This window comes from Urocampus carinirostris, chromosome 13 (genome assembly GCF_059441175.1).
Source record: "Urocampus carinirostris isolate Australia breed hairy pipefish chromosome 13, RoL_Ucar_1.0, whole genome shotgun sequence".
NCBI classification, from domain to species: Eukaryota; Metazoa; Chordata; class Actinopteri; order Syngnathiformes; family Syngnathidae; genus Urocampus; species Urocampus carinirostris.
The window spans coordinates 38,056,947-38,069,311 of record NC_142361.1 but is presented as its reverse complement, the minus strand read 5'-3'; the positions used below and the strand labels follow the sequence as shown (position 1 = coordinate 38,069,311).

The window sequence follows — 12,365 nt, the reverse complement described above, 5'->3', positions numbered from 1 at the left end:
GACATCTATCTATCTCGATCTATCTAGACATTTATCTAGCTATCTATTTATCTAGACATCTATCTATGTATCTATTTATCTTTCTATCTAGACATTTATCTATTTATCAATCCATCTATCCAGACATCCATCTATCTATCTATCTATCTATCTATCTATCTATCTATCTATCTATCTATGGTATCTATGTATCTATCTATCTATGGTATCTATGTATCTATCTATCTATGGTATCTATGTATCTATCTATCTATGTATCTATGTATCTATGTATCTATCTATCTATCTATCTATCTATGTATGTATCTATCTATCTATGGTATCTATGTATCTATGTATCTATCTATCTATCTCTATCCATCTATCTCTATCCATCTATCTAGACATCTAGACATCTATCTATCTATCTATTTTCTTGCTCGGAGTATTATTTTATTTTATTTCGGCGAATCGTTCGCTTCAACACACGTGTTTTCCTTGCCTTCGCGATCTTCCGAAGAATTTCTCCGCCGTTTTTTTCGTGCCGGAATTATTGCCGTTGTTATCACTTTCTGCATTAAGTTTCGACTTATTACCGACACTGAAGAAATCATCAATTTTTTGTTGATTTGCACCAAATACCAACTGTTTTTACTGAGGCGTACTTCACTCGACAACTGCCACAACAATGACGTCATCTCGAAGCAACGAGATCTCGCTTGCCGAGATCGGCGCGAGACCAAAACAACAATGGCGGATCTGCCTGACGAAAAGTTTGGAGTGCGGTAAATCGTTGCTAAAAATAAAAAGTAATCGGGTAATAATGACAGTTTCGTGTCAGAAAAGTTGCGTCCCCAGCAAAAATGATGCGTCTAGGACGCAAACCGGAACACTGGGGAAATAAAAGCAGTGTTTTGGAACAGGAGGGCATGAAAAAGAGGGGGTTGGAACAACTGACATGGCAGATGAAGGAAAAGAAAAAGGGCGGAAGGCAGGGAGGGATTATTTTCTTCAAAGATGCAGGGTGGCCCCCAAAACGGGGAGCGGGGGCCCAAACGCCAAAGAGTCTTGCGGGCTCCCTTTGAAGCCGCTCGGATTAGCGCCACGCCGTTAGCTTCAAGTCCGGCGTGAAATCTCCGCTTTTCGGCACTGGCCCCGCCCACTCGGGGAACGTAGCCCCGCCCGTTCCGGATCTCGGCCCCGGCTCCGCCAGTGCGTCACGTCACGTAAATAGGAAAAAAACAAAACACTTACACGTCACTCTGGTGAGTGTAGACTCGGTCGAAGAGAGCTTCGGGGGCCATCCACTTGACAGGGAGACGACCCTGAAAAACAAAACTTTATTTCATTAACGACAAAATTCGATTTGAAGTTTAACGTAATAATTTGTTGTTTGATTAAAAATGGTAAATAGCGGTAGCACGGCGGCGCAGTGGTTAGCGCTTGTGCGGCACGGTTCTGAGGTCATGAGATCGAACCTCCTGTGTGGAGTTTGCATGTTCTCCCTGTGCGTGGGTTTCTTCCGGGCACTCCAGGTTCATCCCACATTCCATAAAACAAGCATCGGCCGGTCCAAATTGTCCCGAGGTGTGAAGGAGCGAGTGAGTAATTGCCCCTGGGTGTGAATAAGCGAGCTAGTCATCGTCCTTGGGTGGGAATGAGTGAGTGAGTCGTCTATGTGCCCTGCGATTGGCTGGCAACCAGTTCAGGGTGTCCCCTGCCCACTGCCCGAGAATGGCTGGGATGGGCTCCAGCACCCCCGCGACCCTACTGAGGATAAGCGGTGCAGATAATGGATGGATGGACAACTAAAATTTTAGATTTTGAGAACATTTTTCAGAAGATTGTTTTCCAAAATAAAACCTTTGCTTTTATTTTAGTTGGAAACAAACGCACACAAAATTACATTTTCTTTCCAATCATTTTTTTTAGATGATTGATTTTCAAAATAAAAACTATTACATCTTTTTCCCCTGGTGCCCACATTAAGGAAAATTCTGTTTAAAAAAAATATATTTACATGTTTTAACAACTATAGATATTTTTGTTTTTGTTTGTGAATAAAAAAAGAGAAAAATACATAAAATAATAAATAAAAAATAGAAATACATAAAAGCAAAAATAAATAAAACTTAGAAATAGATACAACAAAATAAAAACAAATACGAAAAAAATACAATAAAATAAAAATATAAATAAATGAATCATAAAAACTGCTTTCTAGAAGGTTTTTACAGACTTTTCTCATACATATCCATTTATTATTTTTAGTCATTTTATTTTAGAATTGCCAATAAATACAATGCATATATATACTAACTCCAAGCTGTAATTCACCCTTTCCTTTCATCTGTTTCACTCAAGGCTAACACATCAACCTTCCTTTTAGTCATTATCCTTCCGATCCCCTCTTACTTCCACTCGGTCGCTTTACTTCCACATCCTCTCATATTTAGCGACTCTATAATTAGGGTTTGCGGGACCTTCTCCTCCCTTTCTTTGCCTTTTCTTTGTTATTGTCTTGCTGTCGGTCACCCATCTTGAGGGATATGACCAAGGTAGATAGATAGATAGATGTCTAGATGTCTAGAAAGATAGATAGATGTCTAGATGTCTAGATAGATAGATGTCTAGATAGATAGACAGATGTATAGATAGATAGATAGATAGATAGATGTATAGATAGATAGATAGATGTATAGATGTATAGATGTATAGATGTATAGATAGATAGATAGATGTATAGATGTATAGATAGATAGATAGATGTATAGATAGATAGATGTATAGATAGATAGATAGATGTATAGATAGATAGATAGATGTATAGATGTATAGATGTATAGATAGATGTATAGATAGATGTATAGATAGATAGATGTATAGATAGATAGATGTATAGATAGATAGATGTATAGATAGATAGATGTATAGATAGATAGATGTATAGATAGATAGATAGATAGATGGATAGATAGATAGATGTCTAGATAGATAGATAGATGTCTAGATAGATAGATGGATGAATAGATAGATGTCTGGATAGATGGATTGATAAATAGATAAATGTCTAGATGTCTAGATAGAAAGATAAATAGATACATAGATAGATGTCTAGATAAATAGATAGCTAGATAAATGTCTAGATAGATCGAGATAGATAGATGTCTAGATAGATGTCTAGATAGATAGAGATAGATGTCTAGATAGATAGATAGATGTCTAGATAGATAGATGGATGAATAGATAGATGTCTGGATAGATGGATTGATAAATAGATAAATGTCTAGATGTCTAGATAGAAAGATAAATAGATACATAGATAGATGTCTAGATAAATAGATAGCTAGATAAATGTCTAGATAGATCGAGATAGATAGATGTCTAGATAGATGTCTAGATAGATAGAGATAGATGTCTAGATAGATAGAGATGGATGTCTAGATGTCTCGATAGAGATAGATGTCTAGATGTCTAGATAGATAGATAGATGTCTAGATTGATGGAGATGAATGTCTAGATGTCTCAATAGATAGATAGATGTCTAGATAGATAGAGATGGATGTCTAGATAGATAGAGATAGATGTCTAGATGTCTAGATAGATAGATAGATGTCTAGATAGATGTCTAGATAGATAGATGTCCAGATAGATGTCTAGATAGATGTCTAGATAGATGTCTAGATGGATAGAAATATATATACTACCATTACTACTGAGTTGTTCCTTGCCCGCATGCGGGTTTAGGATCAGGTAATTGTTCAATTTTGTAATTGTAATCCTGTGCAGTCCTTTGAGACATTTTTGTGATTAAGGGCGTCATAAATAAATTGTAGCGCCTTATAGTCCGGTTCGCCTTATCTATGCAAGATATAGGACCAAAAACTATTTTTTTGGGGGTGCGCCCTATAACCCGGTGCGCCTTATAGTGCGGAAAATACGGTAAGTATTTACAGATAAACATTATAGTCACCCGAGAACGCATAGCAAACGAGGCGTGGGAAAGAAAACGCGTCTATGATGTCAAAACTCGTGCCCCCCGCATCACCGCATCCCTCTTTCAGGATAATTCCAGCACATTCACGGGCCCCCTGGGAACCCACGGCTCCTGCCAACACGCACATCCACTGCTGAGAAACACAGCCGGTGAACCCCCCCTCCCCCCTCCAAACGCCGGCCCCCTCCCCGAAAGATCCTCACGTTGGTGGTCTTTTTGTAGTAGTCGATGTTGTGGACGTCGCGTGCCAGACCGAAATCGGCGATCTTCATCACGTTGCTCTCCGTCACCAGAACGTTCCTCGCCGCCAGGTCGCGGTGGATGCACTAGGGAGGGGGGCACAGAGGTAGAAAGAAATCAGGTCGGGAAAAGGGGGACGTCGCTCGGCGAATGAGAGAAATTTGAGTGCGTGACGATATGTCGAGAAAGGCGTGAGAAAAAAGAGGGAGGGGGCGAGAAAAAGAGAAAGAACGCGCGAGAAAAAGAGAGAGAGAGAGAGCACAAGAAAAGGAGAGAGAACACGAGAGCATGGGGAAAAAAGAGAGCGCGAGAAAAAAAGTGAGTGCAAGAGAGAGCATGAGAAAAAGAATGTGAGAAAAAGAAAGATTACAAAAACAGAGAGAGAGAGGAATAGAGAGAGCACGAAAAGAGAGAAAAACATCACAAGAAAAAGAGAAAGAATGCGCGAGAAGAAGAGAGAGAGCACGAGAAAAAGAGAGAACACGAGAGCGCGGGGAAAAAAAGAGAGCGTAAGAAAAACAGAGCACAAGAATGAAAGAGAGCACAAGAAAAAGAGTGTGAGAAAAAGAGAACGTGAGAAAAAAGAAAGATTACAAAAACTGAGAGAGAGAGGAATAGAGAGAGCACAAAAAGAGAGAAAAACATCACGAGAAAAAGAGAAAGAACGCGAGAGAAAAAGAAAGAGGGAGCACGAGAAAAAGAGAGAACACGAGAGCACAGGGAAAAAAGAGCGTGAGAAAAACAGAACACAAGAATAAAAGAGAGCACAAGAAAAAGAGTGTGAGAAAAAAGAGAGCGCAAGAGAGAGAATGAGAAAAAGGCAGAGAACGCACACAGGAAAATGAGAGAGAGCACAGAAAAAGAAAGGGTGAAACACATAGCAAGAAAAAGTGAAACAGCGAGCAAAAAAAGCAAAAAGCTGGAGAGATACAGCAGGAGAAAAAGAAAGTTTACAAGAGCAAAGAGAAAAATATAGAGAGCACGAGAAAAAGAGAGAGAACATGAGAAAAAAAGAGAGAGCATGAGAAAAAGAGAGAATGCAAGAGCACAGGGAAAAAGAGCGCGAGAAAAACAAAGCACAAGAATGAAAGAGAGCACAAGAAAGAGTGTGAGAAAAACAGAGAGAGCGCAAGAGTGAGGATGAGAAAAAGAAAATGTGAGAAAAAGCACAGAAAAAGAGAGGGTGAAACACAGCAAGAAAAAGCGAAAGAGCGAGCAAAAAACAAAGCAGGAGAGATAAAGAAGGAGAAAAAGAAAGACTACAAAAATCAGAGAGATAGAGATTCATAGAGAGAGCACAAAAAGAAAGAAAAACATCACGAAAAAAAGAGAAAAACAGAAAAATAGAAACAGAAACGGCATAAGAAAGAGAGCACAAAAAGAGCGAAAAAAAAGAGAAAAAATGGTGTGAGAGCACAAAAAAGCAAGGGGAACGTGAAAAAAGAGGGGGCCATGAAAAAGACAAAAGTCGTGGAGAAAAAGCACAAAAGAGAGAACAAGAAGACTTCAAGAATGCGAGGAAAAGCGCAAAAAAAGAGAACAATCAAAAGAGGGGAACAAGAATGTGCAAGAATGAAAGAGAGAGAGAGAGAGAGAGCATAAAAAAGAGAAACAAGAAAAAAAAGAGAGAAAAAAATAAAAAATCTGGAAACAGTTCAAGAAAGAAAGCACGAAAATAGAGAGATACAGTGGGAGAAAAAAAGATTACAAAAAACAGAGAGAGAGAAATAAAGAGAGCACAAGAGAAAAACAGCACGAGAAATAAAGAGAGAGAGAGACACAAAAACAAACAGAAAAAGCATGAAAAGAGAGAGCAAAAAAAAAAGAGCGTTAAAAACAGAAACAGCGTGAGAAAAACGGACCCCCCCAAAAAAGAGATCCAAGAGACTGAGCGAGAGAAAAGAGAAAGAGCGTGACAAAAACGAGAGCACAAAAAAAAAGAGAGCACTAGAAAACACCCCGAGAGAAAGAGAGAGAGAGAAACTGTTGCATTCCAAGAGTGAGCAGGAGCATGCACAACATAGCGGTTTCACTGCTATTGTGGAAGACAAATACAAGACAGAGGGTCCTTTGTTATGGATGAGACACAATGGAGGACTTGAAATGGTGTGCATGGGGGCGGTGACATCATTGTTTTGATAAGATAAAAACTCCCACAGCCAGTTCTTTCATATGACAGCAGCATTTCAGACTGGGAAACTTTTGGACCGTTCCATTATGGTTTCTTTTTTTTCCTTTTAGTCGCTATTAGCTTGAATGGTTCAGTCCAAAAGCATACTCCTCACTTCAGTTTACAGTCAAGGTGCTCACGTTACCAGACCTTGTTTTGGTTCTATGTCTCTAAAGAATCTTTTATACGGAAGCTCGTTAAACAATTTAGGTTACTGTTGGGGCACTTGATGATGAAAACCCACAAAACAAGCTGTAAACACCCGGGAAACGCCAGCCACACCCACAGAGCAATTTGATTGGGTGAACAGTAGGTGTGGGCGGAGCTAGGCACACAGCGCACTTCTCTCCGCACTGAAGGCATATATGACAGTATCCTCGTTTGCAGTATTTTGTGACATTTTTACAAAAGATCTCTGCTTGCACCTGGTATATGAAGAGTCATTGGAGAGCGGTTTTCGTGGTTTATATGGTGTGGCTCTCTCCCCCCAAAAAAAAAAAAAGAATATTAACACCAATGTGGCTGCTAGCCACATTAGCATTTAGCATCACCTACATCGTCAAAAACATTAGCAGGTAGCATCACTGACTGAGCTACTAACATTAGCAAATAGAGTTGATGTTATGCCCACTTGCTGCTAGATTAAGCAGCTAGCATCGCACAATCAGCTACTAACATTAGCAGCTAGCGTCACTGAGGCGGCCACTAGTCAATGTCACCGACACAGCTGCAAGAATTAGCAGCTAGCGTTGCAGACAGACACGGGTACTAGAATTAGCAGTTAGCATCACAGCAATTACAGCTAGTATTTCATTGGCTAGCATGAACAGTTAGTGTTGCACACTTGGCAAAAAGTCACAAATATGTTTTAGACACAACTGCTAGATTTAGCAGCTAGTATCCTAGACACAGCTACTAACATTAGCAGCTAGAGTCGCCAAGGGAGGCACTAGTTAATGTTACCAACACAGCTGCTAGTTTAAGCAGCTAGCAATGTGAGCTACTAAATATAGCATCTGTGTTAGCAAGATCAACTAATGGCCGCTTCAGCGATGCAGAGACAGCTATCAACATTAGCAGTTAGCATCACTGAGACGGCCAGTAGCTAATGTCGCTAACACAGCTGCTATTTTCAGTAGCTAGCATTACAGAGACAGCTACTAACATTAGCAGCTAGCGTCGCCAAGGGAGGCACTAGTTGATGTTACCAACACAGCTGCTAGTTTAAGCAGCTAACAATGCGAGCTACTGAATATAGCATCTGTGTTAGCGAGATCAACTAATGGCCGCTTCAGCGATGCAGAGACAGCTATCAACATTAGCAGTTAGTATCACTGAGATGGCCAGTAGCTAATGTCGCTAACACAGCTGCTATTTTCAGTAGCTAGCATTACAGAGACAGCTACTAACATTAGCAGCTAGTGTCACTGAGGTGGACAATAGTCACGAATACATTACCAAAACATAACAGCTATTAACATTAGCAGCTAGTTTTTTAGCCACTATCATTTCCAGCTAGCATAACAGCTGTGGCCGCTATTCACCGATATGTTGCCAACCACTAACATTAGCAGCTAGCGTCGCCAAGGGAGGCACTAGTTAATGTTACCAACACAGCTGCTAGTTTAAGCAGCTAGCAATGCGAGCTACTAAATATAGCATCTGTGTTAGCAAGATCAACTAATGGCCGCCTCAGCGATGCAGAGACAGCTATCAAAATTAGCAGTTAGTATCACTGAGACAGCCAGTAGCTAATGTCGCTAACACAGCTGCTATTTTCAGTAGCTAGCATTACAGAGACAGCTACTAACATTAGCAGCTAGTGTCACTGAGGTGGACAATAGTCACGAATACATTACCAAAACATAACAGCTATTAACATTAGCAGCTAGTTTTTAGCCACTATCATTTCCAGCTAGCATAACAGCTGTGGCCGCTATTCACCGATATGTTGCCAACCACTAACATTAGCAGGTAGTGTTTCAACTAGTAGCTTTAGCAGCTGGCATTGGAGTCGGCCACTAATCACTGAAATCCTGCCGATCAGGTTGCTAGCATTAGCAGCTAGTTTTACAAACTTGGCCATTAGTCAATTATATGTCGGGGACACGGCCCCTGGCATTAGCGGTTAGCACTAGTCACTGATAAGTTACAGACACAATTTACCTCACACCATCAACATGGCTTTTAGCTATAGCAGTTAGCATGAGCGATGTTGGTAATATACTCAATATTTTACCTGGACAGCTACTAGCATTAGCGATTAGCATCACGGAACGGGTCACGGGTCGCTTGAATTTCGCCGAGATGCTTACAGGCATTAGTGGCTAGCGTTGCAGCTGTTAGCAATAGAGGTTAACGTTAGCATTCTGACAATAACAACATATATTAGCGAGCGGCATCGAACGGCTTTTACAAAAAATACAATTAGCCGCGTTTAGGTAGTACAAACAACCGCTCGCTTTTGGTATAAAAAAGTCAAACTTGAGATGAGATGTGAAGGAAGAGAATATACTTACGTGGCGTCGCCGAGTTCCTCCTTGATAAACAGCGCCACATAAGAAAGGGGTGAGGTGGGAGGAGTTAAAGGAGGGGAGGTGGGGGAAGCGGCAGTGACTAAGCATTGTGTCAGGGCCTCCCCCTCCCCTTCACAATAAGAGTGTCCACACCGTGTCCTCAGTTGACATAAGCTCGCGCTCAATGGTGTCAAGTCAATAAATGCTTTTATTGAGACGGTAAGTTATATTTTTAGACCTGCAAAGCTCTGGAACCGCGAACTAGCGAGGTTCCACTGTATATCTATTGTAATGCCAGTTACTTTTCTTGCCATTTGTGTTCACACACGGTCCCTTTAAGAACGTGTGGCGAGGGAGGGGGGAGGCGACGGACGCTATGAGTACTGTACAGTAGTGCAAAGAGCGCAAGAGGAGCAGCTGAACAAAACCTGGTGCTTTAAAGTGCTTCGGACGGTGTGAGTACAACCAACAGTACTTTTTTTTTTTACTTTTTTCCGGGCTAACCTTCTGCGAAGCCAGGTACTCCATCCCTCGAGCCACCTGGTAAGTGCAGGAGACCAAATCCTTGAAGGTAAGCAGCTCGTCGGCCACTCGGGCGATATCGTACGAGTACTCCATCCCGGGAGGACGCCGCGCTCGTAAGTACTCTCGAAGATTCCCTTTAGAGGCGTACTCCACAATCACGTACAGCGGGCCTGCTTTGAAAAAAAGTACAATAGAATCAAAAGTCTAAAATGACAGCATCCCCTGATCTGAAACCTACAGGAGGGCAAGGAAAAACTCAAAAACATTGCGTGTGAGAGTATAGAAATAAGTGGGAAAACATAGTAGTATGTGTATGAGACTGTAGTAGTAAATGAAAGAGAATAAAGTAGTGTGTGTATAAAAATATAACAGTATGTGTGAGAAAGTAGTTGTACTGTATGTGGAGGAGAATATAGTAGGTTATGTATGAGGGTACAACAGTATATGTGAGAGTGTAGTAGTTTGTGCAAGAGAATATAGTAGTGTATGTATAAGAGTATAATAATATGTGTGAGAGAGTAGTATTATGTGCAAGAGAATATAGTAGTTTATGTATGAGAGTGTACAGTATGTGTGAGAAAGTAGTTGTACTGTATGTGAAAGATAATATAGTAGGTTATGTATGAGGGTATAACAGTATATGTGAGAGTGTAGTAGTATGTGCAAGAGAATATAGTAGTGTATGTATGATGGTATAATAGTATGTGTAAGAGTGCAGAAGAATGTGCAGAAGAATATAGTAGGGTATGTATGACGGTATAATAATATGTGTGAGAGAGAGTGTAATAGTATGTGCAAGAGAAGATAGTTGTGTATGTATGAGAGTATAATAGTAGGTGTGAGAGAGTAAATTTTATGTGCAAGATAACATCGTAGTTTATGTATAAGAGTATAATAATATATGTGAGAGAGTAGTATTATGTGCAAGAGAATTTTATGTATGAGAGTATAACAGTATGTGTGAGAAAGTAGTTGTACTGTATGTGAAGGAGAATATAGTAGGTTATGTATGAGGGTATAACAGTATGTGTGAGAGAGAGAGAGTGTAGTAGTACGTGCAAGAGAAGATGGTGTATGTACGATGGTATAAAAGTATGTGTAAGAGAGTAGAAGAATGTGCAGAAGAATATAGTAGTGTATGTATAAGAGTATAATAATGTGTGAGAGAGTAGTATTATGTGCAAGAGAATATAGTAGTTTATGTGTGAGAGTATAATAGTACGTGTGAGAGTAGTTTTATGTGCAAGATAACATAGTAGTTTATGTATGAGAGTATAATAGTAGGTGTGAGAGAGTAAATTTTATGTGCAAGATAACATCGTAGTTTATGTATAAGAGTATAATAATATGTGTGAGAGAGTAGTATTGTGTGCAAGAGAATATAGTTGTTTATGTGTGAGAGTATAACAGTATGAGTGAGAAAGTAGTTGTACTGTATGTGCAGGAGAATATAGTAGTGTATGTATGACAGTATAATAGTATGTGTGAGAGTCTAATAGTATGTGCAAGAGAATATAGTAGTGTATGTATGATGGTATAATAGTATGTGTAAGAGTGTAGAAGAATGTGCAGAAGAATATAGTAGTGTATGTATGACGGTATAATAATATGTGTGAGAGAGAGTGTAATAGTATGTGCAAGAGAAGATAGTTGTGTATGTATGAGAGTATAATAGTATGTGTGAGAGTAGTTTTATGTGCAAGATAAGATAGTAGTTTATGTATGAGAGTATAATAGTAGGTGTGAGAGAGTAAATTTTATGTGCAAGATAACATCGTAGTTTATGTATAAGAGTATAATAATATATGTGAGAGAGTAGTATTATGTGCAAGAGAATTTAGAAGTTTATGTATGAGAGTATAACAGTATGTGTGAGAAAGTAGTTGTACTGTATGTGAAGGAGAATATAGTAGGTTATGTATGAGGGTATAACAGTATGAGTGAGAGAGAGAGTGTAGTAGTATGTGCAAGAGAAGATAGTGTTTGTACGATGGTATAATAGTATGTGTAAGAGAGTAGAAGAATGTGCAGAAGAATATAGTAATGTATGTATCAGAGTATAATAATGTGTGAGAGAGTAGTATTTTGTGCAAGAGAATATAGTAGTTTATGTATGATGGTATAATATGTGTGAGAGAGTGTAATAGTGTGTGCAAGAGAAGATAGTTGTGTATGTATGAGAGTATAATAGTATGTGTAAGAGAGTAGTAGTATGTGCAAGAGAATATAGCAGTGTATGTATAAGAGTATAATAATATATGTGAGAGAGTAGTATTATGTGCAAGAGAATATAGTAGTTTATATGTGAGAGTATAACAGTATGTGTGAGAAAGTAGTTGTACTGTATGTGTAGGAGAATCCAGTAGTGTATGTATGACGGTATAATAGTATGAGTGAGAGAGAATGTAGTAGTATGTGCAAGAAAAGATAGTAGTTTATGTATGAGAGTATAGTAGTATGTGTAAGAGTGTAGAAGAATGTGCAGAAGAATATAGTAGTCTATGGATGACAATATAATAGTATGTGTGAGTGAGTTGTTTTATGTGCAAGATAACATAGTAGTTTCTGTATGAGAATATAATAGTATGTGTGAGAGAGTAGTTGTATGTGCAAGATAACATTGTAGTTTATGTATGAGAATATAATAGTATGTGTGAGAGAGTAGTTTTATCTGCAAGATAACATAGCAGTTTATGTATGAGAATATAATAGTATGTGTGAGAGAGTAGTTTTATGTGCAAGATAACATAGTAGTTTATGTATGAGAGTATAATAGTATGTGTGAGAGTAGTTTTATGTGCAAGATATAGCCGTCAATAAGTAAACCCCTTTGCAACAAAAGTGAGTACACCCTAAAATGAAAGTTCCTAAAGTGTATGGTCTGAATACTTCCAGGCTGACCAGGCTGTGAGTTCATCCTGATTTTTTTTTTTTTAAA

General features: G+C 39.1%; 1 protein-coding gene across 5 annotated transcripts in view; it reads right to left on the bottom strand.

The window, feature by feature from the left end:
* The window catches only part of fgfr2 (fibroblast growth factor receptor 2), a 97,393-nt gene that overhangs the window by 11,841 nt on the left and 73,187 nt on the right, over positions 1 to 12,365 (bottom strand). For 3 of the 5 annotated variants that reach the window (XM_088351725.1, XM_088351722.1, XM_088351724.1), the window contains exons 13-15: positions 9,407 to 9,597; positions 4,180 to 4,302; positions 1,234 to 1,304 (exon numbers count right to left, since the gene is read on the bottom strand). In XM_088351725.1, the coding sequence (XP_088207851.1) occupies positions 1,234 to 1,304; positions 4,180 to 4,302; positions 9,407 to 9,597 (385 nt within the window). Of the gene's footprint in view, positions 1 to 1,233; positions 1,305 to 4,179; positions 4,303 to 9,406; positions 9,601 to 12,365 lie in introns of all 5 variants that reach the window. The other 2 variants (XM_088351721.1, XM_088351723.1) reach the window with 1 other exon arrangement.